General features: G+C 45.5%; 1 protein-coding gene across 1 annotated transcript in view; it reads left to right on the forward strand.

Annotated features, from left to right (window-relative positions):
* LOC147663259 (guanylate cyclase soluble subunit beta-2-like) overlaps positions 1-24,158 on the forward strand; it is a gene marked incomplete at its 3' end in the record, with an annotated part of 91,665 nt that extends 67,507 nt beyond the window's left edge. The window contains exons 5-6 of the mRNA XM_086950582.1: positions 2,546-2,649; positions 23,942-24,158. Coding sequence (XP_086806708.1) covers positions 2,546-2,649; positions 23,942-24,158 — 321 coding nt within the window. The remainder of the gene's footprint in view (positions 1-2,545; positions 2,650-23,941) is intronic.
* Between the last annotated feature and the right edge of the window lie 1,202 nt (positions 24,159-25,360).

Genomic DNA, 25,360 nt, shown 5'->3' on the forward strand with positions numbered 1-25,360 from the left:
ACAGGCTCCAATAAATTGCCTGATCTGGCATGACACCAATAGACCTTCTGTAGGTTTAGCAGGAATGCCAGGTCCTGGAGTGAGGTGGGGACTATTATCACAGTTTCCTCTGCCTTAGAAAAAGAGAATTGCAAAAGAAGTGGGCAAAAGAACAATGGATTTAAAATAGATCTTTTGACTGGGGGAGAATGTTTGCATTGTCAGCATTCCATCTATTGTTTGTTTGCTGTAAATGTGTTCGCCCTAAGTGGGATGGGTATGCCCAGACGTGAGTCCCTTGCTCACTGTGCCACTGGATTCAAGCTAACCTGGCTGAAGAAGGGTGACAGACCCTGAAACCGGTCCCAGGATGCTTGTTTCCGGTCAAGGAAGGACCTGGCCTGGCAGTTCGTTCTGGACTGTTCCCATGGGGCACAGGGTCAAGACTGATCAGCCTATGGCTGGGTCCAAACTGGGGTGGCGTAGTGGGCAAAAGAACGATGGATTTAACCCAGATCTTTTGACTGGGGAGAATGTGTGCATTGTCAGCATTCCGTCTATCATTTGTTTGCTGTAACACTTACAAAAAGAGAAAGCAGAAAGTTAGCAGTCATCAAGATATGGAAAAGTAGCAATATCCTTAAGTTGTAACAAAGCTACCACCGGTACCAATACCATTTGTGAAGATGTGCGGGAACATTGTCAGACCAAATGGGATAACTTGAAACTGGAAATGAAACCTTCTCAGGGCGAACCTGAAGAACCATTGACTTTTCAAATGCATTGGAACATGAAAATGTACATCCTGAAAGTCTAATGTAATGAGAAAATCTCCCTTCGAAATGAGAGGTATCGATGAGTCACCATCCTGAAGGGTTCTACTGCTACAAATGAATTTAGCACTCTGAGATCCAGCACTGGACGAAAGCTGCCATCCAGCTTCAGAACTAAAAAGAGAGCGGAATTGAATCCTGTAAATCTCTGACTTGCCGGGACTGTAACAATCACCCATTTGCCCAATTAGGCTTGAACGCATTCGAGTAACTATGGCTCTCACACAGACATACCCTATGGATCACAAGTTTCTTTTTATTTCTCCGGAATATTGGCACGTTCCTTTTCCTTGAGGTTGTCCCTTTGCTCTCGTACAGCACAAGGGCATGTGTTTTTCTTACATTCTTTTTCCTGGATACATAATCTAGATAACAACTTCAACCAGAGATTATTCCTGAAGCCCCCTGATGCAACATGTCTCCCATGGGTAACAGCCAGACCTTCATGGTTATCTCTGGCAGATGGCGAGCATTTCTTCCCACTTAGTAGTCACTGCTGGTGAGGTCTAGCTTCCTACCCTTTGGGGTCCAGGCTCACACATAGAAAGAGAAACAAACCTCTTCTGATTGTTTCTGTGCAGGAAGGTTTCCCTTCCTGCAGAGAAATATTCATTACGCAATGCAGGCACCCTTGCACCATTGTGCTAAGGTGCCTGCGTTGGCGCGTGGCATCCTATTGTGTGCCGGCGCACGGGAAAAGGACAGGAATGTGTTGTATCTGATAGAGAGGCACTGCCCGTGCTGGGCGTTATACTGGGGCAGTGACGTCAGGCAGGAGCGGGTCAGGTTGGGGGTTTGTAAAATACGGGATATGGACCATTAGAGGTAAGTACCTATAAAAATTAATAAAACGAATTTCGTTGCCCACGCTGCATCACATTTGGCGATGCAGCGTGGGCAACGAAATTCTTTCGTTTTTTTCCGGGACTTACCTTTAATGGTCCATATCCTGCATTTTACAACCCCCCCCCAACCTGAGCCTCCCCTGCCTGACGTCACCGCCCCAGTATAACGCCCGGCACGGGCCGTGCCTGCTGATAGATACGGCGCATTCCGGCCCATTTCTTTTACCGTAGGGCAGCACAACAGGAAGGCCTGCGGCATTGCCCTACGGTAAAACCTCATAAATGAGGCCCTGAATCTGGTAAACTGAAACTGGAGTGAAATTCTGCTGTGAGTGACCCGTAATCCTCTATGCCAGATTACTACATTCTGCATTCTGATTTATTCAGTGACTGATATCACAAATCTGGGAGAGACTTGCATTTTTGTGACTCAGGCCCAAAGTCTCCTTGCAAGGAGTAGGGATAACGCTCCCATCCTATAACTAATCGTGCCCTTTTGACATTGTCAGACATCTTCAAAGTTTTGATGGAGAGGAGGATGCTGTCCAGTTGTCGACCCACTGTGCATTGATTGCAAAATATTAACACTTTCACAACAAAAGTAGAGCTGCACAATGGAGAACTGCATGCATAATCTAGAAATTGTCATGTAAAAGGTACTAGGATAATTGTTAATTGCAGGAGCTCACCTCTCCTTTCGAAGAATATTCAATGTGCAATGTGCATTGAATGCAAAATTAACACTTTTACAACAAAAGAAGACCTGCAGAATGCAGAACTGCATGCATAATCTAGAAATTGGCATGTGAAAGGAACTAGCGTTGAATAATTCACCAGAAAAGTGCACGTTTCTTTTGAACCCTGCAGTGATGAAATCCTTTCTTTCAGGCAGCCTCCTGAGTTGTTTCGAGCCAGTGTACCCCGAGCAGCTTTGGGTGGAAGAAAAAGTATTCTGTGACGTGTTTCCATTCCACATTGTCTTCGACAAATCCGTAAGCTACGTCATTCTCTATATTCGTCCCCAGCCTCACACTTTCTTTCACAAATAAATATGTAGTCTCGTTAGTTTTTACATTCTGCAGAAAAGGGCTCTTCACGACATTTGCACATATTTAATAGAAGCATCGAAGTGGGCACCCCAGGGAACATTTCTAACATGTACTAACAAGTCCCTTCAGGCTCATTTGAGTGCTGACATTTTTAATTTAACAAGTTTGTTATAGCAAAAAAAAGATAGATTTACATAGGAAGATTCTATACATTCACATCAGACCTGAGTCCTTCCAGGTAGAGTTTATGTATAACGGGAATTAAATTAGACAGATATTGCCTACTGTCAACAATGAACATGCCCTAGCATTTCCAGGAAGTAGCAGCATTTTCACATAGATGTGGCTTACACTACACAGCATATTTCTGTAAAAGGTTAATTCAGTAATACATGAAAGCCGTGCTCACATCACCTAAGTGCCTGAGGCCAAATGCTGCTTGCACAGTGCGTCTACAATTCTTTTGCATTAATGTTGTTTGCATAGCACATAAACCAACAGTTATCTTCGTATTTGTGAAATAAAGAGACTAAAGGCCTAATGCACCGAAGGGTTTTGCAGTTGCACAGCATGCAAACTGCTGAATTACAGGGTTTGTGTAAGAAAGTGGGTTATTGGTTGAGAGAGGTGGAAGCCTAAGTCGATAACCACACTACTTGTCAGGGTGAGCCACAAAAGTCATTAAATTAACTTGTGTGTAACCCTCTGGTAGGGTTAAACTTTTGAAAAATAGTTGTAGTTTGTTTATTATTAAGGGATGTATGGAATTAATTAAATATAATTAAATGCAATTGCATTTTCATACAAATTAATGTTATGTTATTTTTTTAAATAAATGATTATTTAATATGTTGAAATAAAAAATGTTATATTTTTGAGATAATTGCTTTAATAGTAAATGATATGTATTTATATGTATTTATATTTTTAACCATTTAAAATATTTACATTTAATTTAACATTATTTCATACGTTTTTTGTTTTTTTAGTCCCTACCTCCATTATTGTCTATTGGAGCGTGTTGTAGTATCAGTGGTTGGTCAGGTGTGGTGCTGGACTTAATACTGCTCTTCTTTTGCAGTAGTAACTTTATGTTAATAAATTTGCCTCCTCACTCTGTCACAGTGGTTGGAGACATTCAAGCCTACTAACAAATGTAGATTTATTCATGTGTAAGTTTACCATTGAGAATGGCCTCCATTGTATACATCACCAATCAGTGTGCCAAAGCTCTTTGCGCTTAATGATGGAGCGAAACTCGGTGGAAGCCTCCACCTACAGAAAAGAGTAGTTACACCACTTTTAACCTGTGTGGAAAGGAGAGGAAGACCGTTACATACAGGGAATTCATTTCCCAGTCAACAGACAGCAAAACGTTTGCCCTGACCAGGCTCCCCGAGTTTATAGTTAAGTGGAAAAGGATATAGCAGTACTCCTATGAAACAGCCTTCTGCTGAATCACTGTGCACAGAATTGTATCCATAATGTGAGTGCTCTCCACCACTATCATAATTTGTGCCAGCCCCGTCTCCCAGCAATCTTGACACCCCTCTCTTTGTGTTTATGCACACCTGCCTTGCCAGTGGGTGAACTCTAATCTCTGGTATAAGCTGCCCATTCAGCTGTTCTTATAAGGCATCATATAGCATTTTTTTCATCTCGGATTCTAATTTCCTCATGCCCTCATCATATATATTGCCTGAATATTTCTGATCCTTTGTGCATGAAAGGCCACCACTTGCCTGTTCATTGGACTTTGACTGGTATATTTTGACCACAGACATTCTGTCTGCGAGCCCCTGAAATGTTGTGCCTATAATCTTCACAGCAATTGCAGTGATGTCAGTTGTAGTGTTCTAAACAAAATTGATTATACATTTGTGGAAGTCTACAATACCCTTTCTATGCTAATATAATAATCTTCCTCCAAATGCAAGTTGTGAGGTGGATCACATCTTGCTATTCTGATGTGCAGAACCTCTGAGTATAAAAAAACTCCTCTCATCTGCCTTAGCATTTGCAAAGATATGCTCGCTCAAGATAGCTGCCACAACAGAGGATCAGGCCGAGTATGGCCCTCGGCGTCAGAGTAAGCTGGACTGCAAAACACCACTGCTCATTTAGAATTTACTTGAGGCTTCTTGGAGGGATGCCAGTGCCACAGTAGGGGCATGACTCAACAACTCCAACCAACAGGGCCCAGATGAGGTGCCATCTACCACCTGTAGTTTTTTAATAAACAAGGGGGACCCACTTAATGGCTTGGGACCATGGGTATCAAGTATTTCTAACAAAACAACGGTCCTAAGCCTAGAACAATATTTAAAAACCAATAGTATAAAGGCCACAATCGGACAATATATGCACTTTTCTTATACCCAGCCGGGCAAAGAATTTATTTGAAAAATATACGACGCAAGGTCAATTTATACGTTACTATATAACATCAAACATTCAGTGTTTGAAGTAAGGCACAAGCCTGTGCCGTACTCAGAATAGAAAAAAGGTTGTGAGAAAGGGTGCACGAGAAAAGACAGTATACATCAGGCAAAAGGAAAGTGTGAGCAAAGGCCTGGTACTGCTTAGGAATTTAAATTGGCAGTATTCCCTGGAGTAGAACATACATATACAAATAACAATGAAAAAACTGTATGTCTACAAATTAAAGTCGACGGCGTTTCGATCCCGCGCTCAAAATAATGGGATCATCATCAGGACTTAATAGTTGCCTGGAATAACATGAAACAATATGCCCAGGGCTGGAGGGCAAGTTCTCTTGTGTTGGGCCACTCATGCGCAGGAAAGGCACTTCTGAAACCGATTTTAGATCAGAGATAGTTGTCAAGATAAGTATTTGAGTCGCCCGATATGCGAACTCCGTCTAATTTATTCTCCGTATCGAAGTACGATCTTCGAAGAAGAAAACAAACAAGCGGTCCAGGGGATTCGATGATCCGCTATGGGGAAAGAGTGAGCGCCTCAGTATTGGCGTTCTCACCTTGATGAAACAATATTCGTTCCGTGGCGGCGGTCAGTAAGATAAACGATCCGCTCAAAGGGCTGAATAGCTGCCGATACACCGGTTCCTCACTCGCAAAGTTGCTTCCTCAAATCTACCTATCAGATCTACCACCTGTAGGCCATTCCTTTGACCCAGTGAACCTCATAGCACTAAGGGTGTCAACACATCAGTATTCCCATGGAACTCTTGGGCATTCCCTGTGTCCTGCTCTTTAAGTACTCTGGGTAATCTAGCACTGCCAATCTAGACTCCAAAACCTTCCAAAACAAGGCTGGGGAAACAAAAGCCTACCAGCTCCAAAGCATAGCTTCTTCTTCACACCATAGGAGTGGGTTTCTCCAGTGCTGCACAGTTCAGTCATACAAAGAGCATTTCTCTGCCACTAATTCGTTTGGTTTATACTTAGCTCTATCCTCTCACCTGAGATTCTGTCTTTGATGGCTTAAAATGCCATATTGATCATCGAAGAGAAGCTACTGACAGGAGCCAAAAAGAAGTGCCATCTTACTATCAACTAGGTCTGCCATTCAATTATTCATTTAAAAGTGGATTGCAGCTGTGAAGTTCTTTCTTCAGCTTTTGGCTAGGAAATTTAATGAGGAGTTGATCAGGAAGAGGATATTTTTAAACCTTTGTGGTAGACCGATTACCTATGAAAGTATGTACATTGGTGTGGAAATGCATCTATTCTTTAGAAAAGTCGTAATCTTCGAAGGAAATGTCAAAGAAAATAAGCTGCTCTTTGGTTTAGATTTTTGTTTTATATTTTTAATACATAAATTGACAAATAAGTTGACCTTACTATCACTTCCATATTTAAATGAAGGAAACCTTGAAAAGGATTTTTCTCCTATACGCCATGTTGGAAAAAAGATATATTGGAAGAAAAATTTTAGCATCATGTAGTAGCCATAAAAACACAATAAAAGGTTTTTAATATCAACGTAATTAATTTACTCATTTAAAGAACATGAATTTAAAACCCTGAACAAATGACTAGTGACACGAAACTCGTGTTGGCTGAGTCCGAAGACAAATAATGTTGAGAAAATAAACAAAGAATGGGGTGTGGCCTGAGGCGTGATGGAGAAGGACACTGTGGGCCCGATTCACAAAATGAACTTAAGACTCAATCCTAAACTTACTACTGTTTTGGTATTCACAGATTGCACTTACTGCTTTTGGTATTCACAGAATGAACTTACTACTTTTGGCATTCACAGAATGCACTTACTACTTTTGGTATTCACAGAATGAACTTACTACTTTTGGTATTCACAGAATGAACTTACTCATTTCGGTATTCACAGAAGTTAGGACTCCTAACTTTAGGACTCCTAAATTCCTTCTGTGAATACCGAAAGTCCTAAAATTGCGATTTTTCTCAATTTAGTAGTAGTAAAGTTAGGACTACTAACTTTAGGACTCCTAAATGCCGTCTGTGAATACCGAAAGTTCTAAAATCACGATTTTTCTGAATTTAGTAGTAGTAAAGTTAGGAGTCCTAACTTCACTACTACTACATTGAGAAAAATCCTAATTTTAAGACTTTCGGTATTCACAGAAGGCATTTAGGAGTCCTAAAGTTAGGAGTCCTAACTTCTGTGAATACCGAAATGAGTAAGTTCATTCTGTGAATACCAAAAGTAGTAAGTGCATTCTGTGAATGCCAAAAGTAGTAAGTTCATTCTGTGAATACCAAAAGTAGTAAGTGCAATCTGTGAATACCAAAACAGTAGTAAGTTTAGGATTGAGTCTTAAGTTCATTCTGTGAATCGGGCCCATAGTCCTAAGCTCTTCGCCTGAAGCCGGGTGACAGGCATTTAGGCAATTCAGGAAAACAGCCCTCTCAACAGTTTGGGCTGTCCCAATACTGGAGATCCCTTGAGGGCTGAGGTGGTGGTGAGACAGACCCTCAGTGAGTGCTATCTGGGTGGAGTTCAGCCCTCGGGGACGGGGAGCGGCTACTCCCAAGATGGCGACCGCAGCAGCTCTTGATCTCCCACACAGCCTTGTACAGCTGGCTGCACTGAATCTGGGGGCAGGGCTGCAACTAAGGAACCATTGAGTACCAGCAGGGCACCCTGCAGGCCTCTGTGGGATGATTTGAGCCACGTGGAGATGTGGGGAGGCCTGATGAGGTGAGGCAGACAGCGCATACAGTAGAGACTGCAGCTGCCAGGCCATAAAGGCACAGAGAGACTTGGGGTTTTATTGAGCCACAAGAGTGGGGAATCGGCCCACAACACCCGGTCCAAACTCTGGGTTGATTTATTTTCCCTGGGTGGCTTTGGCTTGGCACTGGATCCTGCTCTCAATGAAGGCAATATCCGCTATGCTACTAAACTCTCTGTGGGATATTCTTGAAGAGCTGAGCCACTGAGCAAGAGGGCTGTGAGCACTGGTGGCCATCATTGGTTGAGTGCAGAAGCCCCCTCTGTCTTGGATGTTTCCGTGGGCCTAAGCTCCGCGTCTGACCACTTCCTGGTTAGAGCATCTTTGACAGGAGATGGCTCCTATACTAATAGTGTGACTGGACTATGCCTGTGCCAGCCTAGAAACACGACGCTGCTCAGGCATAGAAACACAGCCCAGAGGCACATGTCTAGAAGGTGGCAGCAGGCCCAGCTGCATTGACTGGGGTACACAGGGTCCTGCTGACTCACAGCGTTGGAGAGGTGGTTTGCCCCCACACAGGTTCTGGGTTATGATTGTGAAACAGGGGGGGCGTGGCTTGGACGCCGATCGGGATGGCGGCGTGAGCTTGCAGCTCCCCGCCTGGTCCTGCTATTTCTCCTGAAAACCACACCTTTGGCGCTCCCTGAAAGGCGGTTTCTCCGTAGGAAGTATTGAGGAAACATCGGAGAGCAGCTGGAGGCTTGCAGGAGACCAAGCATAGAGCTGAGACCCGATTCCGGAGGCCGGAGGTGCCGAGCCGAGAGTGGAGAAAATGGCGGCGTAGGGGAACAGCAGAGTCTGCTCGCGGGGCGAGGCGGATCAGAACTGAAACAGATTGCAAACGTCTGCCGACGGGGCATGAGGAGCTAGGGCCCACTTGAACGGGACCGCAGAGAGGAACTGGAGGTGTGAGGGCCCACATCGGCCTGGTGTACGGCAGACGCGGCACCCACCTCCCCCACCCCTCCCCCCAATCTCTGACATGGCGATCGTGTGAGGGGCGGCCCCGGCCTTCGGTGGCTATCAGCACCATCGTGGGAGCTTACGGCTGAGCAGCACAGATGAGACGTTCGGGCGAGGACTGAAAGCAGAAGGCGAGGCTCCCGGGACGGAGGGTGCGAGGCCTGGTGGAGTACCTAAGGCGACCGTATGACGACGCACGAGGCAGCTAAGATGGCCGCTGCTGGCGGAGCCTCCACCATGGAACACGGTCGGAAAAACCCGACCGCGCTGGCCCGGGATGGCGGAGCTCATGCTCTCCCAGAGGTAACGGAGCAGGAACAGAGGCTGAACCAGCGACTGGACAACATCTTGGATGCAATAACAGCGACTAAGGAGGCTTTGCATCAGGACATAGCACAGGTCGCCACGGGGCTGGGTCTCTTGAGGGCGGACCATGCTAAGCTCTCGGACAGAGTAAAAGAAAATGAACAATTACTTCAAGAGCTGAAATTGGCGGTAGTGACCGCGGAACACAAGCTGACTGATATCCTCAGCCGCCTGAACACACTAGAGAGACGAGCAGAGGATGGCGAAAGTCGTAATCGGAGGAACAACGTGAGGGTAGTAGGCCTTCCGGAGAAAATTGAAGGGGATGATGCGGTGGCCTATATGAAAAACTGGTTCAAAACGGTAGTGGCGCCAGAGGGCCTCTCTCCTTTCTTTTCCCTGGAACGGGCACACAGGGTACCAGCTCGCCCACCTATGCAAGGCCGGCCGCCCAGGCCGATGGTGGTGAAACTCCTGCACTATAAGGATCGGGACCTGTTGATACAGAGGGCGCGCTCAGTTGGCCCCTTTCAGGTGGACAATAGCCGGGTTACGGTCTTCCCGGATTACACACAGGAGGTCCAAAAGAACAGAGCGTCCTTCCTGACTGTGAAAAAAGAGCTGAGAGAGGAGGGGATTCAATACTCCTTGCTTTTACCGGCCAAATTACGAGTGATCCTGGATGGGGACACCCAATTTTTTCAGACCCCGGATGAAGCATGGTCGTGGCTTGAGTTGTATCGCGCCGGAACGGACCGCAACGGCAAAAGTCAACGGGAGAGACATAAACCGCTCCAGATCTGAAAATCACAACGTATCCGCACACGAAACAAACTCAAGAGAGCGGTGCGGGATGGTCAGATGGCTGCGGACAAGAAGGGGGCGTTAGCTGCAACAGCGAGTATCACGAGATCGCAACAAGAGAAGGCAGTAATGGGGTCGGACTCTAGTGATGATGGAGGAAAATCTGGAGAAGAAATATCGGAGGCTGAGAGTTCGAAGGGTCCAGCGGTCACCCTACAGACATCAGATGGACTCTTTAATGAGTGACTATTGAGAGGGCTGAACAATTCCGTTGCTTCTACTGGGGCAGGCTCTCCTAGTGGTTGACGGGCTGGCAGGTATGGTGCTGTAAATGCAGTGTGGGATCGAGGGCGCAGGACGGGAGCTCTGCCTGCCCTTGGTCGGCGCTAACTCACCCTCTTGCGGCCCTTAAGGCCTTCTGTGGTGGCGACCACAGATTAGTCTAATGTGAGCTGTGTTACAGGTTTGGAACAGGGCTGAAACTGGGTTATTAGGTCCTGTCCTGGGGAGAGGGGTTTGGGGAGTTTTTTCAGTAGTTTTGATGGGGGGAAGCAACTGCAATGACGTGGGCAATGGCTGGTTGCCATTGAAACGGTACGGTAATGACTACCATGGGGACGTTACCTAATTTGAAATGCCTAACATGGAATGTCCGGGGACTTCGAACAATGGTCAGACGCCACAAGGAACATGCTTATCTGGTGAGGCGTGGCGTCCAGATTGCAATGTTACAAGAAACTCATCTAACTAAGCAAGAATGCACTGCACTGCAGAAGAGATGGCGGGGTCAGGTGTTTGGCACCACGTATTCGGCGTTTGCTAGAGGGGTGCTAATATGGATAAGGGCGGGGATACCGTTCCAGGTTACGAACCAGCTGGTGGATCCTGAGGACAGATATGTGGTGGTGGAGGGGAGGCTATATGGCAGGGATGTGGTTTTATGCAGTGTGTACACCCCCAATATCGATCAGGCCCATTTTTTTGATGATCTGACAAGTTCACTGGCCTATTTCCTGGCGGGCCCCATCATCCTAGGAGGTGACTTCAATTCAATTACTAATGTGACGCTTGATAGGTCGCACCCGCCCGTTGGCCGATTCCCCAGTACATAGGTTGGCCACACATAGGAAGGACTGGCAAGAGAGGTGGGGGTTGATAGATGTATGGAGGGAGCAGCATCCTGACACTAGGGACTATTCCTTTTTTCGGCCCTACATGCATTACACGTCAGAATAGACTCTGCCTGTGTAGTGGCCCCCTGGCTGCCATGGTCACTCACACGGAATACCTGACTAGGACCATATCAGATCACAATCCCTTGCTGGTATTGGTGCAGTGGCAGCGGGCGAGATCAGCGGTTCCAACGTGGCGGCTGCGGCCTGACACATTGGAAGATCTGGTGTTTAGTGATACGGTCCAACAGGGCATTGAACACTACTTTGAGGAGAATGAGGGCTCTGCTACTGCGAGATCGGTAGAATGGGATGCGATGAAAGTGGTGGTGAGAGGCGTATGCATGGGCAGGTTCTCGAATGCAAGGACATCAGTTTTGAATGCGCTAGCGAAAGCGGAGGATGCGTTGAGGGAATTGGAGCAGCGTAGGCCTGAGCGACCGGAATTACAGGAGCGGTTACTTGAGGCTAAGGAAGTAGTGGCGACCGAAACAGAACGGCTGCGGTGCTATGATTATAAGCAATACACCATTAAAGCACATGCCGAGAGAGATAAAGTGGGTACGCTCCTTGCTAGGATTTCTAACCCAGACATTAGAGGTTGCCCAATCATGAGCATAAGAACGGAGTCAGGGGAAATGGTCTACTCGCAGGCGGCGGTGCTGGCGCACTTCCAGTCTTATTATACAAAGTTGTATGAATGCCAACTAGAGGTGGAGGTTTCTGAAATAAGTAAATACTTGGACTCTGTTCCACTGCCAGTGCTGGATGGCGAGGAAGCGAAGGAACTGGGAGGGCCTATAACGCTATCGGAGATTAGAGTGGCCATTAAACAGATGGCGAGGAACAAAACGTCTGGGGTAGATGGCCTGCCGATAGAATTCTATCTGAAATATATTGATATTTTAGCGCCCAGACTATTGGTGGTGAACACTGAAGCTAGAATGTTGGGGTATTTGCCCAAGTCAATGAGGGAGGCGCTAGTGGTGCCACTACTGAAACCCGGCAGAGAGGCATCCGATGTGACGTCTTATCGGCCGCTGTCCATGCTAACTGTGGACTATAAGATTTTGAGCCGTATCCTGGCCACCAGACTGCTACCACACATGACCAGACTAGTGCATGGGGACCAAGCAGGGTTTATTCCTACTAGGAACACATCAATGAACATACGCCGACTGATCCGGATATTGGACAGTGCTAGGGACACAGATAGAGAACCTGCAGTCTTATCAGTTGATATTGAGAAAGCTTTTGATAGCCTTGAGTGGGCATACCTGGACGAGGTGTTGGTGAAGTTTGGTATAGGAGAGGGGTTTGGGAGATGGACAAGAGTGCTGTATTCATCGGCCACAGCGAGGGTGCGCCTAGGATCGATTATATCCTCAGATTATCCAGTCCGCAGAGGGACGAGGCATGGGTGCTCGTTGTCCCCACTGCTGTTCGCGCTGGCAATGGAACCATTGGCGGCGCGAGCAAGGTCCGGGGCCATGTACCAGGGGATCAAGCAGAGTGAGAAGTCGCATTACATATCTTTGTATGCAGACGATCTGTTATTATACCTGGCGGATACAGAGCAGGCCCTGAAGGGAGCAGTGGACATGTTATCCAGATTTGGCCGATTGTCGGGCCTTAAGGTGAACTGGACTAAGACTTATATTTTTCCGCTGCGGGCGGACACGCTGTGTCCCCCTCGTGCGCTGGGTGTGGTCTGGGAGCCTATTTGGAAAACTGGACCGTACACACCGGGTTACGTGCACATTTACTACAGAGTAAGAAAGACGTTGTTTTTCAATAAATTAATTTCCACCAACTAACTTATGTTGAATATTTCTATTTTTTTTTTGTGTGTGTAGTTTTTCTTATCAACATATCTTATTTCATCTTTACAACTCATCAATTTTTTGCAGTTTCTTGTTTACATATAACACATGACATTAAATTTACACTGATTAATTCATAAATAACACATTAATTTTTGACAATTCATGATATAATTTCTTAAATACAGAACATATTCCCTTCAACGCGTTTCGGCCGATTGCCTTCCTCAGGAATTCTGCATTTTCTTTTTTGCATAGACAGTGGCTATAATGATGAGAGATAGTAGTTTAGTATTTTGTCTATTTCAGGATGTTGTTCAAAAAGCAACGTCTAACAATTCATTCCTCTCTTTTTAATATACATGTTTTTGCTCAAATTATCAATCTGACGTGATTATCCCCTACTCAGAGGCGATCTTTACCTACTGGGCTAAAGTGCTAGAATTTCTACATTTAGTTATACATTCATATATATATTCATATAAAACTGTACATTTATATACATATTATACAATTCTCTCATCCATTATCTAAATATCTATATACATTATTTACAACAGTTGCATAGCTTCTTTGTGTACTCCTTAGGCGTTGGTACATGTTATCGCTCTAATGCTTGCAGATGGGAGCTGAAAAGGGACAGTGCTGCTGTGATATCCCAAGGGGGATACATTGGAGGGGCGATGATTTTACAGGGAGGAAGATCTTTAACCCAGGGGAGATACCATTAAAGTAAAGGAAGCGTGTGAGGAACACATGGATATATTATGTGTTCAGCACTGAATGTGGGTTACTGACCCTTGGATGAGCTTGCCAAGTTAGATATCTAGATTAATCATTCATACCTGTACTGCACAGGTATGCACTGAAGCAGTATATCCAGTTCAAAGAATCAGAACGTCTCTAACGGCGTCAGTATTTCTGGATACAAAAAAGGGGAATCTAAAATTAAAATATACATAGTGTTAAATGGCGCCCCTTTGGACATCAGCGATTGTTTTTACTATTTAAATATTTCCTGGTAGTACCGTACCCGATATCTTCACTCAATGTGCATGATATATGGGTTGAAAATAGGTTTATAATGTTCAAAAGGTGGATGGTTTAAGCTCCGAATCCCTGCTCCTAAGATGAGGAATATATGTATTAACATCTATATTGGCACACTTGATATAATGCGGATGTCACACTAGATATATTTAAATAGGCTTCTACCTGCTTTAATCCGAAGCCAAGTCTCCGTTATGACGCTGCGTTCTGATGCTGCTATTTCAAGATGGTAGTTATCAGATCGTATGACTGTATATTCGTGAGGGTCATCTGTAAGGTTTATGTATAGCTATGGGAGATATAAGCTCTATGCTATAGGACCACAACGGTTTCAAAACAGAGTACTAATATTACTACCTGGGTTTCTAGGCTGTCCCGAATTTCAGCCCTATCTGCGAGGCTCTTGAAGCGCTGTGGCTCTCTGGTTTCCCAATGCCTCCGCCTCCTCACACCCGCCGTCTCTCGGAAAGCTAGGCGCAAAAAACATACAGAGTGTCTTTGAAGCTAGACGCTAACTACTTTAATTATCTGGATCTTTACACTATCGTAGCTGACAAGTTTCTACAAATTACCCTGCATTCAGGCTCTAACATACCTGGTTAGATGTTTAAAGATGCGAACAGCATGCCGTCGGTCCTGTGTCTCCGCTCAGCTGAGTTTGCTTAATCCGAACTCCCTTTAAACTTTAAATTTGGCGCCACTGCCGACAAGCCGGCTGTGATAATCTCGCGAGATTAGAGTCTGCGAGGACTACTTTCTGTTCTATCGGGTTATCTGAAATCGGGTTCCTCCATCTTGTAATGGCATTAGTTACCACAGTGTGCTACCGTATTGAGGTGTTTCATAGCTTTTCGCCTGGCTTGTACTTATGTCTTAATTATACGTGGTATTTGTATTATAAGCCAGAGTGTTGTTTTGGTGTACCGCCGCTACATGTATATGTATGTAACATGATTTCGGTATCCTCTAATAGCGGTGATTCTACTTAAGTCGATATTATTCTTGCTATTTTACTTGATTTTGATCACTTTGCTTAGCGTTCCTATTTGGACGGTTGAAATTAACCGTGAGTGTAATCTCCTGAATCTTAACGTGTGCTCACCATCTTGTACTATGTTTGTATTTTGAAAGTAATCGATATCAGAACCTTGGTAAATGGTAGTACTAATTAACAACAATGCTGCCATCTGCAAACACTAGACAAAAGTTAGAATAAATACAAAGTACAAATTGGCAAATGTCCCTTTTATACATATCTTCAAAAACGATGAACTACAGTCTATATACTTCTCCTTTTACTCCCATAAATCTCAACATTACCAGTCTTATTATAATAACAAGGTGAGTTCATATTATATGATTGCCTGCTCCCAGGGGATTTCAGCATTCAGCCTGTTAATTGCAGTTCCCAAAAGAAAAATCCAAAAAAACCTCTCTCATTTTGCGAATCTTATCCTGCTCTAGTCCTGCTTTTGCGTGTATTCTTTCCAAGATGAACCATGCCATCGTATCTGATGTATGGTTATATTCCACGTAGTGGCTCACCATAGGTGCCGTTATCTTCCTGGTTCTTATTGCTGACCTATGTTCAGTCAGTCTGACATTAAGGGCTCTGCCAGTCTGCCCTACATAGCCCTTCTCGCAAGGACAGAGGATAAGATAGATCACATTTGTGCTTCTGCAATTGTTTAAGTCCACAGGTTGAATTAACTGTTTGTTAAACGTAAAACTCACTCCCTGTAATGCTGTCTCACATGATTTGCAACTTGAGCAGCTATAGTTTCCTACTACTAGTTGCATGTTTGTAACTGATCGTTGCATTATGGGTGGTTTGGCTGTCATTCTCGATCTCACTATGTGGTCCTTAAGGGTCTTATTTCTTTTATACGCAAAAATGGGTTTGGGTAACTGATCTTGTTTGGGGACATTTGCATTTAGTATGTGCCAGTTGGCACACATAGTTTGTCTTATCCTCTCATTAATGATTGAATGTTTGGTTATGAATACCAACTGAGGAATAATTTTGTTCGCTTTTGGTTGTAACAAACATTGTCGGTCGTAAAAACGAGCCCGTTTGTAAGAATCTCTTATTATTTTCTTTGGATATCCTCTGGCCACGAATTTTACTTTCATCATTATGGCTTTGGTATCATAGTCTAGGATGCTAGTACAATTACGTCTCAACCTTAGAAACTCCCCAAATGGCACGCTGTTTTTCTGTATGGATGGGTGATAGCTGTCATAGTGGAGAAGTGTGTTTCTGGCCGTAGGCTTGACAAATAAGTCCACAACCAGGGCCCCTTCTTGATGTTTTATTACTACATCTAGGTAGTTTACTTGTTCCCTGTCGGTATGATGTGTAAATCTGATGTTACTATCACATGCGTTTATCCATTGTAGGAAGTCTTCTAACGTGTCCTCATTGTCTGTCCAGATGAAGAACACGTCATCTATGTATCTGGACCAAATTGCCACAGATTCATAGAAAGGTGCGACCTCATTGAATACAAACTGAGTTTCAAAGTATGACATGTAGGTATTGGCAATAGTGGGGGCACATGAAGCCCCCATACTGACTCCCTGTTGCTGTTTGTACAGTATGCCAATGAATTCAAAGATGTTATCATTTAAGACAATCTTGAGGCCATCTTGCTTCACTTATCTGGGTGTCCGCATCTACCATGAGGCCGCAAATCTGTTGGAGGGTAATATAGGGCGTTGCGTGCGCGCATTGAGAGGTTGCATATCCTTCTGGGCCTCCCTCCCTTTATCGGTGTTGGGCTGAGTGGCGCTACTGAAAATGGTGGCGCTCCTGAGGCTGCTCTATTACTTTCGCACCGTGCCGATCTGGATTCCCCAGCGGGTCTTTAAAGAACTGAGGATGTTGGTGACTGACTTCCTTTGGGGTCACGGGCAACGCAGGGTAGCATTGAACACTTTGGTCAGACCCAAGCTCGAGGGGGGGATGGCAGTCCCCGACTTTGAACTATATTATTTAGCAGCACAGCTTCAAATACTCACACAGCACTTTGCCAGGGAGTTCAGAGGGCCAGATCACGAACGAGGGACTGGTATTCAAAGCCACGTCCCTGCCTACATAGTTATGCAACAGAAACTAGATATGAGGGATCTTACAATGGAGGAAAAGACGTTCAGGCTGTGTTGGCAAAGAAGTCTGAAGAGAGCGAAGAGAGCCCGGCCGTATGCCCCAGAGATACCATTGGGAATGCTGACCGCTCTGCCGCATGGGGGTGACTGGTCCCCGCTGTTGGAATGGGAGGAATTAGGCTTACAGATGGTGGGGGACTTATACATAGATGGAATGTTGGTCCCCTTTCAGACGTTGCAGGAACAGTTTGGCCTGCCGGACGGGAACTTTCTTCTGCATGCAGCGGTGGTTGCGGCGATGCAAAAGCACTGGAAGGGAGGGCTAATTGAGCCAGAAACGACCATGGCCTGCCAGTATGTGGTGATGGCCGCGGGTACGTTTAAAGCGGTGACCTGCCTACATAATAGGATGTTAAATGAGGGACTGGAACCACTGCTGGCGCTAAAGGCGAAATGGGAGGACAGTATAGGTAAGCCCATCCCAGACACAGTGTGGGGCCATATTCTGAAACGAACATGGAAGGGGACAAGGAATGCACGTTTCCAACAGGTACACCTTTTTGTCCTACACAGGGCCTACCTGACCCCGGAAAGGATTAAACTGTACTTTCGGGTACATGACGCAATGTGCCCGAGGTGCCTGGCGCCTGAGGTTGACCTGGACCACCTGCTGTGGGGCTGTCCGAAATTGGGGACGTATTGGCCGGAAGTGGGGGAACTCCTGAACATGGTTACTGACAGGGAAGTGGACTTTGACATGGCGGCGTGCTTATTGCTTTGGTTTCCTCACACAAAGAACACAAAAATAACAAGCAAATTCATTGATCTAGGGCTCATGCTGGCCCAAAGAGAAATTACCTGGCACTGGAAGTCCAAGGAGGGTCCGTCGGTAAGGAGATGGATGAATGAGCTGCTGAAATGGTCCGGGTGTGAAAGTGTGCTCCGAATGAGACAAGCTGCTAGGACTGACAATGATAAAAGCTTGGAGATGGCGAGAGCATGGGAGATGATAGTTCAAGCAGTGCGTGACTACATGGTGGAAGACGAAGAATAAACAAATTGAACACTTAGGGCTCCATGAGGCTTGAAAGAACAAATGCACCACCCGATTTGTAGCGTGCTCCATTATTATTATAGAATGACTATACCCACATCAGCAGCGGTTGGGGGGGGTGGAGGGAGGTGGGGATCGTTTGGGGAGGGTTGTTAGGCACCGAGGCTATGTTCTGGAAGATTCTGAAGCTGAACCTAGGGCTGGGTACACAGCAGGGGGTCCCCGAGAGGGGCCATATAGGTTGCCTTGGGCAACAATAGATATACCCCGGACGGACATCATAGGCGTCCACTAGTAGTTAGGAGCAGGACCAGGGGTTACACATCCGATGTCACTTACATAGGATGCCGGAGCATGCTGGCTGGTGTAATGGGGGGGTGGGAGTTTAGGGGGGTAAAATGCAGATACTAAATGATGTCATTAACCAGACACCCCTCTGGGGTAACCACTGTGACGCTTTTGCTGGGCATACGACTCGATGCGCCGCCCGGCCTCCGGGTTGTGGGCTAATTGGCTGTGTACGAATTTACTATTACTTGGTCTATGCTTTGTGACGCCATAAGTGTACTGGTTGATCTATTTTGTGAACTGGTTTCTAATTCTGCAATAAAAATTAAAAAAAAAAAAAAAAAAAAAAAATGATTGTGAAACAGACAGTATGCATAGTGTGAGCAGCACTCAGAATGAGGTGGCCTTGGGTGACTGCAGGCACCTCCCATTTGTTGATGTGGCCAACTCCTGTATGTTACGCAAATAAATCCTACAACTGTGAAACTGGTCGGATGGGAGTGATCAGCCATGGTGTCCCTGCAAAGGATAAAGGGTGCTGTATGCAAAGATACAGAGAAACCAGATAATGGGTAGTAGACCTACCTAACTAAATGATTCTCCAGTCTCACACGGAAACCATATTAGTTGCCATTCAAGATATTAAGGTGCAACTTCAGGTCAGGAACATCATGGTTGCCCTAGAGCTTGGGATACTTCCTAAAGATCATAGGAGGTTAGCAGAGAGAGTGTCCGACTTGGAGTCTAACATGGCTTCAACAAAACCAACAGTGGGAGCAGGAAACGTCTCGCAGGCAAATTGGACGATGCAGAGGTTAGATCCAGAAGCAACAATGTATATGTAGTGGGTTAGCCAAAAATGATGGAAGGACAGAGTGCCGAGCTATACATAGAGCAGTGGCTGTCAAAGACAGTGATGAAAGGGAAGGTCTCCAAGCTTTTTATGGGGGTAAGAGGGAAAGCCAACTGGCCTCTTGCTTAGAGTCACGGTGGTGAAACTATTCAACTTTATGGATCCTGACGGTATCTTGCAGATAGTGAGAACACATTGTCCCTGGCAGATGGAGGGAGGTCTGTAAACATATACTCAGACTATACCACAATGGTGCAAAGACAGAGAGAATCCTTCAGTTAAGTTAAGAGATATCTGAGGAAACTGGGGGCTCCATACGCTCTTTTGTACCATGTGGGACTTCGAATAACAGATCAAAATACCACCCACTTTTTTCTCAAGGACTCCAAACTCTAGAATTGACTAGAACAGCATGGATTTCAAACCCCCAAGATCGTGAAGAAGACCAGTCACAGAACTGGCACCGATATAGGGAGAGTCAACGCCTTACGGGATAGGCAAGTATCTACTCAATAGCTATCGAGGCTGCTACTGGTAGGGCGAAAGTTGTGGCAGAGCTCCAACAGCAGCAGCAACTTCCTGTATCCAACAGGTGGGATGCCCTGGAACACAAGACTGCATGCTCTGATTGTGTCTCAGTCCACTCAACAGCCAAAGCTGGTGATGGATAACTGTCAGTTGTGACTCCGATGATGTCAGACATTGTGGGCTAAATGGATGTGGGATGGAATTTCTCCTGGACTCAGCCTAAATTAATTGTTTTACACAGGCAAAAAGATGGTTCTTTGGGATGCAATGTCAGGTTTTATGCTGTGGGGTAGGTAGTTGTATACTAGTGGTGACATTTAACAGAGAAGGTGCAGGTGGGAGTTCTAGCCACAGGCCTGCAGATTGGGGTTGTGACATGACCGATTTGGAGTGTTCGCCATTGACCCTCAAGATTCTCTCCTGGATTGTTAATGGTCTGGATAGTAAATTAAAGAGGGGACTGTTTGATGGAACATAACCCAAATGTGATCCTTCTCCTGGAGACCCCCTCATTGGCAAACATTGCAGGTTGGTGAGCCAGGCAAATATAAAATGTTAGTGTTCTCAGGATTCTCACGTGGTTCAAGAGGGGTGGGAGTTTTGGTACATAAGACGTTTCCATTCCAGGTGACAGACATGTGGGTTAACACACTGGGATGCCAATCAGCAGTTGCAGAAGCTGGAATGGTAAAAGCCTGGCGGGGGCCTCCTGGACTTTCTCCCGATGTTGCAACATCAGGGATTGGTGTGGTTAGGGAAGTGGTTAGTGAAGGCTCTAGAGGCGCACTTGATTATGGGAGGTGATCTTAATTTGATAGCACAGAGTAGTCTGGATGGAATGGGGGCTCCGGGTGGGCATATGAGTGTGAATAATAGGTTGTCCACCTTCATTGGGGCCACAGGCCAGACTGACTTGTGGAGGGCGATGCATATGGGAAAGAGATAGTTCTCATTTGCCTCAAATCATGTGCAGTCCATGTCCAGACTATACTATATGTTATTACCCCAATTTAAAATGAGTAGACATAGGGACGTCTGCTATCTACCCAGAGGCATTTAAGATCATTCATCACTGTTGGCAATGATATGGGTGCTGAGGTTGAGAATTAAGCTGGAATGACGCCTATGTGTCTGGGACTTTAGAGTGGAAAATGAGAAAATATATTGCCCAAGCCACAGATTTATATTTTACTGAGAACAAGAGATTGGTTAACTTGGGAGTGGTTCTCTGGAAAGCCTATAAAGCAGAAATTAGAGCTCAGATAATAGCCCATGATACTAGGAAATAGGAGAGAGAAAGAGCTATGTCAGACCTAGGGAGCTGCCTCCAGATTTGGGAACTGGAATATCTTGTGGGCCCTGATCGGGGCAAAGTTAGACAACTAGAGACTTTAAGAGAAGATTAGAGGACCCCTGCTCTGCATGAAGATAGAGCACACTTCAGAATGCAGCAGGGAAAGGTGTATGAAGTTGGGGATAAGATTGGAAAATTGTGGTCCTGGGTGTCCAAGAGAAATGAGGTGCAAAAATGAATACATAGATACATGCCAGGGGGGATACTGATGCACACAGCTGGAAAAATAGCCAAGCATTTGCCTGATCACTGAGATGGCTATACACAGCCATATGTACGTTATTGGAAGGCAAGTCAAAAGGGTTTGTGGGTGATATTCTGACGCTGGTACTCTCAGTTGACAACAGTATAGAAATCAATAAGGACTTGACAGTGGACAAACTGGCAAAGGCCTTTGCACAGCTTAAGTTAGGAAAGACACTGGATTGAATGACCTGCCAGCTGAGTTTTTTAAATGTGTGAAAAGTAAATTGACAGACCCATTGTCTCTGATGAGACATGGAAAGATGGGATACTCCTGAGGGATTTCCGGCAAGCCACAATCATTATGATTCATACGAAGCTACAGCCCGCTGATGATTGTGTATCATATAGATCAATCTAAATTTGGAGACAAAGATTTTGGTCAGTGCCTTAGCCAACCAATTGACAAGGGTGATGGAAGCTCTGGTACATCCTGCCCAATCAGGATTTATGCCAGATAAAGCTGCAAGACACAACCTATAACATTTGGTTTGCTGCTTGACACAGACAGGGAAGTTGTGAGAACTGGCAAAATCTGCTGGTGCTCAATGCAGAGTAGGCCTGTGACTCCTTGGAGTGGCCATATCTTTAGGCCATTCTGACAAAAATGAGTTTGTGTCTAACATTTATGGCCCGGATCTGACTGTTGTACTATGGACCACTGGCATGGGTTAGAGTTAATGGCTGTATATCGGAGGAGTTTCCCCTCAGGACCGGGCCAAAACAGGGTTGTCTGTTGTTCCTCATGCTCTTTGCATTAGCAATGGAGCTCCTGGCCGCCTGAGCCAGATGAGATGCACAAATCAGAGGTATTCGTTAGGAACCCAACTGGGAGGATGTTATATATCAATATGCCAATGACATACTGCTCTATTTGGCCGAACCGGAAGATTCGATTTTGAGGGTTTTTGTTTGGTGATTCTTGAGATTTTCTGGAATCATTCAGAGGTTTGTATAAACTGGAATAAGTTGGTGGTGTTCCTGCCAACAGACTGGGTACTGAAAGCTGGCTAGGAATGCCCGGTGGCTTGAGAAGCTGAGGGCTTTGTTTGTCTTGGGATCTTCATGATGCAAAATCAGGGACTCTTCTATCAGCAAAACCTGGCCGGGTCTTCGAGGCCTATGCCATAGACATCAGTCGTTGGTGAAAGCTACCGTTGTCACTGATGGGAAGAGCGGCTCTTTATAAAATGATTTATTTACCCAAATTCCTGTTTATTTCGCAAAACCATTATGGTGAAATACACGAGGGCTTCGTCCGTCGGTTTGACCAGGAGACTAGACTCCTGCTCTGGGTAGGAGGGGCACTGAGGATAGTAGTGGCCACCCTAACTAGGAAACAGTTTGATGGGGGGCTGGGGCTGCCAGATTGGTGATTTCACTATTGGCAGGCGAGATTCTTGGTTGTCAATGAATGGGTTTTTTTGCTGTAGAAGGAACCATCAATGTAGGAAGATTGGCGAGCGAAAGATCCAAACGGGTATGTGAGGCGACTATACAGCAGGGGGTAGATGCAACATTTACCGGAGCCTACTAGAGATGTGGTTCGGATATGGAGGAGAGTGGCTACACTACACAGATAGAAGAGTAGGATAACCCTACAGACGCCACTGTGGGATTCCGATAACTTAAAAGAGCTACGGAAAGTTGCAGGGGAGCCCAGATGGGATATTTTAGGTATTTCCAAGGTTGGATATCTGTGGACAGAAAAAGGGATGATCTACAGTGACAGTTTGAAGACTCTGGGAGTCATTACCTGTGATATATTAGGTTAGGCATATCCTTATGAGATATATAGATTTATCTGAGGAGATAGTGGGCAGGACCCCGCTGGAATTCAAGGTCACTGGGACAGCTGTGCATCAACGTGCTATATTTCAGATATATGGTACCCTTCTTAGTAATAGCCGACCCCTCTTACAAAGTGCAGGGAGCGTTGCAAATATGATCTGGGTAGGTTGGAAGATGATGATTGGGCTGAAGCCTGTCGATATCCAGGCTAAGTTGCCATAAGGGTGGGGTTACATGTGGTGCAGCTGAAGATTCTACACAGGGCATACTTCACACGGACACGACTGTTTTGAATGGGGAGGGTGCAGCAAATGGTTTGTGTTTTAGAGGATGTAAACAAAAAGAAAGAAACAAAGAATTACTAAAGAAAGAATTATTTTAATTGAAACAAAAGGTGGGAATTTGTTCGATGAAGAACTGCACACTTAGAGCCAGAGTCCTTTTTCACGGTTGTACTTATAGTGCCAAGCCATCCTTTACTGATTCCCTTTTTTGATAAAGACCAGAGCCCAGATTAATCACAGTATTCCGGTGCCCTTGAGCCACACAAGGTGCCCCAAGTGCAACACAATGCTAATGTCAGATTTACCGAGAAACACAATTGTTTGGCTCTTTGTTGCTTGGTAAATGTGGAGTGACGCAATGCACCGCTGCTCCAATAAGCCTGATTGTCTCTGCCTTGTATTTCCTCTGCCCAGTTAAGGGTGAAACAGGCAGGAGTAAACATACAGAAGTATGTTCCAGGACTGCAGACCCTGGAGATCCGATTGAACGACTACTTCACGATTGTGCATCCACAAGTGACATTCACCATTTCCAGCATTTGCAAGTTCATCAACAGCCAATTTGTTTTAAAGACCAGGAGGGAAATGATGCCCGCATCATGGAAGAAGCAGCCAATGCTGAAACTTCGAGGTAATTATTGCAGCTATTTCTACATACTTTGCCATATGAGGCCCGAATTATGTATATGATCCACATTTCCTGTTGTGCCATGGCACACCCTTCACTGGGTGCGCCCGCTGTTTGAATCCCCCAGCCTGCCTTTCTCTGAAGGCAACGGACCTGACATTGCTCTGAAGGGGGAGAGGAGGTCGTGCTGCAGGCGGGTGCAGTGTCTGACTGGACCTGTCTAATGAGGAGACCTAGGTGTCCCTAAAACCAGGGCTTTAAGTGGGCCGGGTCCTGATGGTGCTCAGCATCGGCAGCTCTAAAAAAACAGGTGCTGAGACGGTCCCTATTGGGCTCTCCATTTTGCCCTCACCCTCAGGTTGAAAAAAGGTCTTAATTCTGTAGTACAATTGCTGGTCTGCTCATTTCTAAATTATACAAATAGCGCCATCTGTAAGTGTCAGTGTCAACAATTAAGTGCCAGGCCGACCTCCAGAAACCACTGGCTCGAATTAAGCACTGGCCAAGACTAAATATATGGGAAGCTGCATTGAAAGACAAATTGTCACAACCAATTCTAACATTATAATGTTTAGTTGATATTTATTATTATTATTTAAGAAGTTTATAAAGCGCGCAGCTACCCCCAAAGGGGGTGTCCCGGCGCTGTAAGTACATGTTAATCACGAGGAGGGAGCTGCCAGGTGCAAGTCCTTCCTAACCTGAAGCTGCATAGGGCCACAAGGATAGCTTAATCAGAGATTGGTGAACAGCCAGGTCTTAAGTTTACGTCGGAAGACTTGCTCTGACTCAATGAACCTAAGGTCCAGAGGGAGGCTGTTCCAAGACTTGGCCGCGGTCACTCCGAACGTTCTGCTGCCACTCCTGGCGAGCCGATATCTGGGTGCCACCAAAAGACGAAGGCTGTTTGATCTCAAAGATCTGGCTGATACAGATAATTTGAGTCTTTTACTCAGGTAAGCCGGGCCAATTCCGTGTATAGCCCGAAAGGCAAGGATCAAAATTTTGAATTGAATGCGACGGGAGATGGGGAGCCAGTGTAGTACGTTCCGGTAGGCTGAGACCGAGTTGCGGGTAGGGATGTTTCCGATGAGTCTAGCTGCCGCATTCTGAACAATTTGCAGTCGATCAATGAGATAGAGGGGGGCACCGGCGTGATATTGCTTGTTTTCCAGGCAGCTGTTATAGCATTTACCTTCTAACTT

This window comes from Lissotriton vulgaris, unplaced genomic scaffold, assembly GCF_964263255.1.
Source record: "Lissotriton vulgaris unplaced genomic scaffold, aLisVul1.2 SCAFFOLD_4601, whole genome shotgun sequence".
NCBI classification, from domain to species: Eukaryota; Metazoa; Chordata; class Amphibia; order Caudata; family Salamandridae; genus Lissotriton; species Lissotriton vulgaris.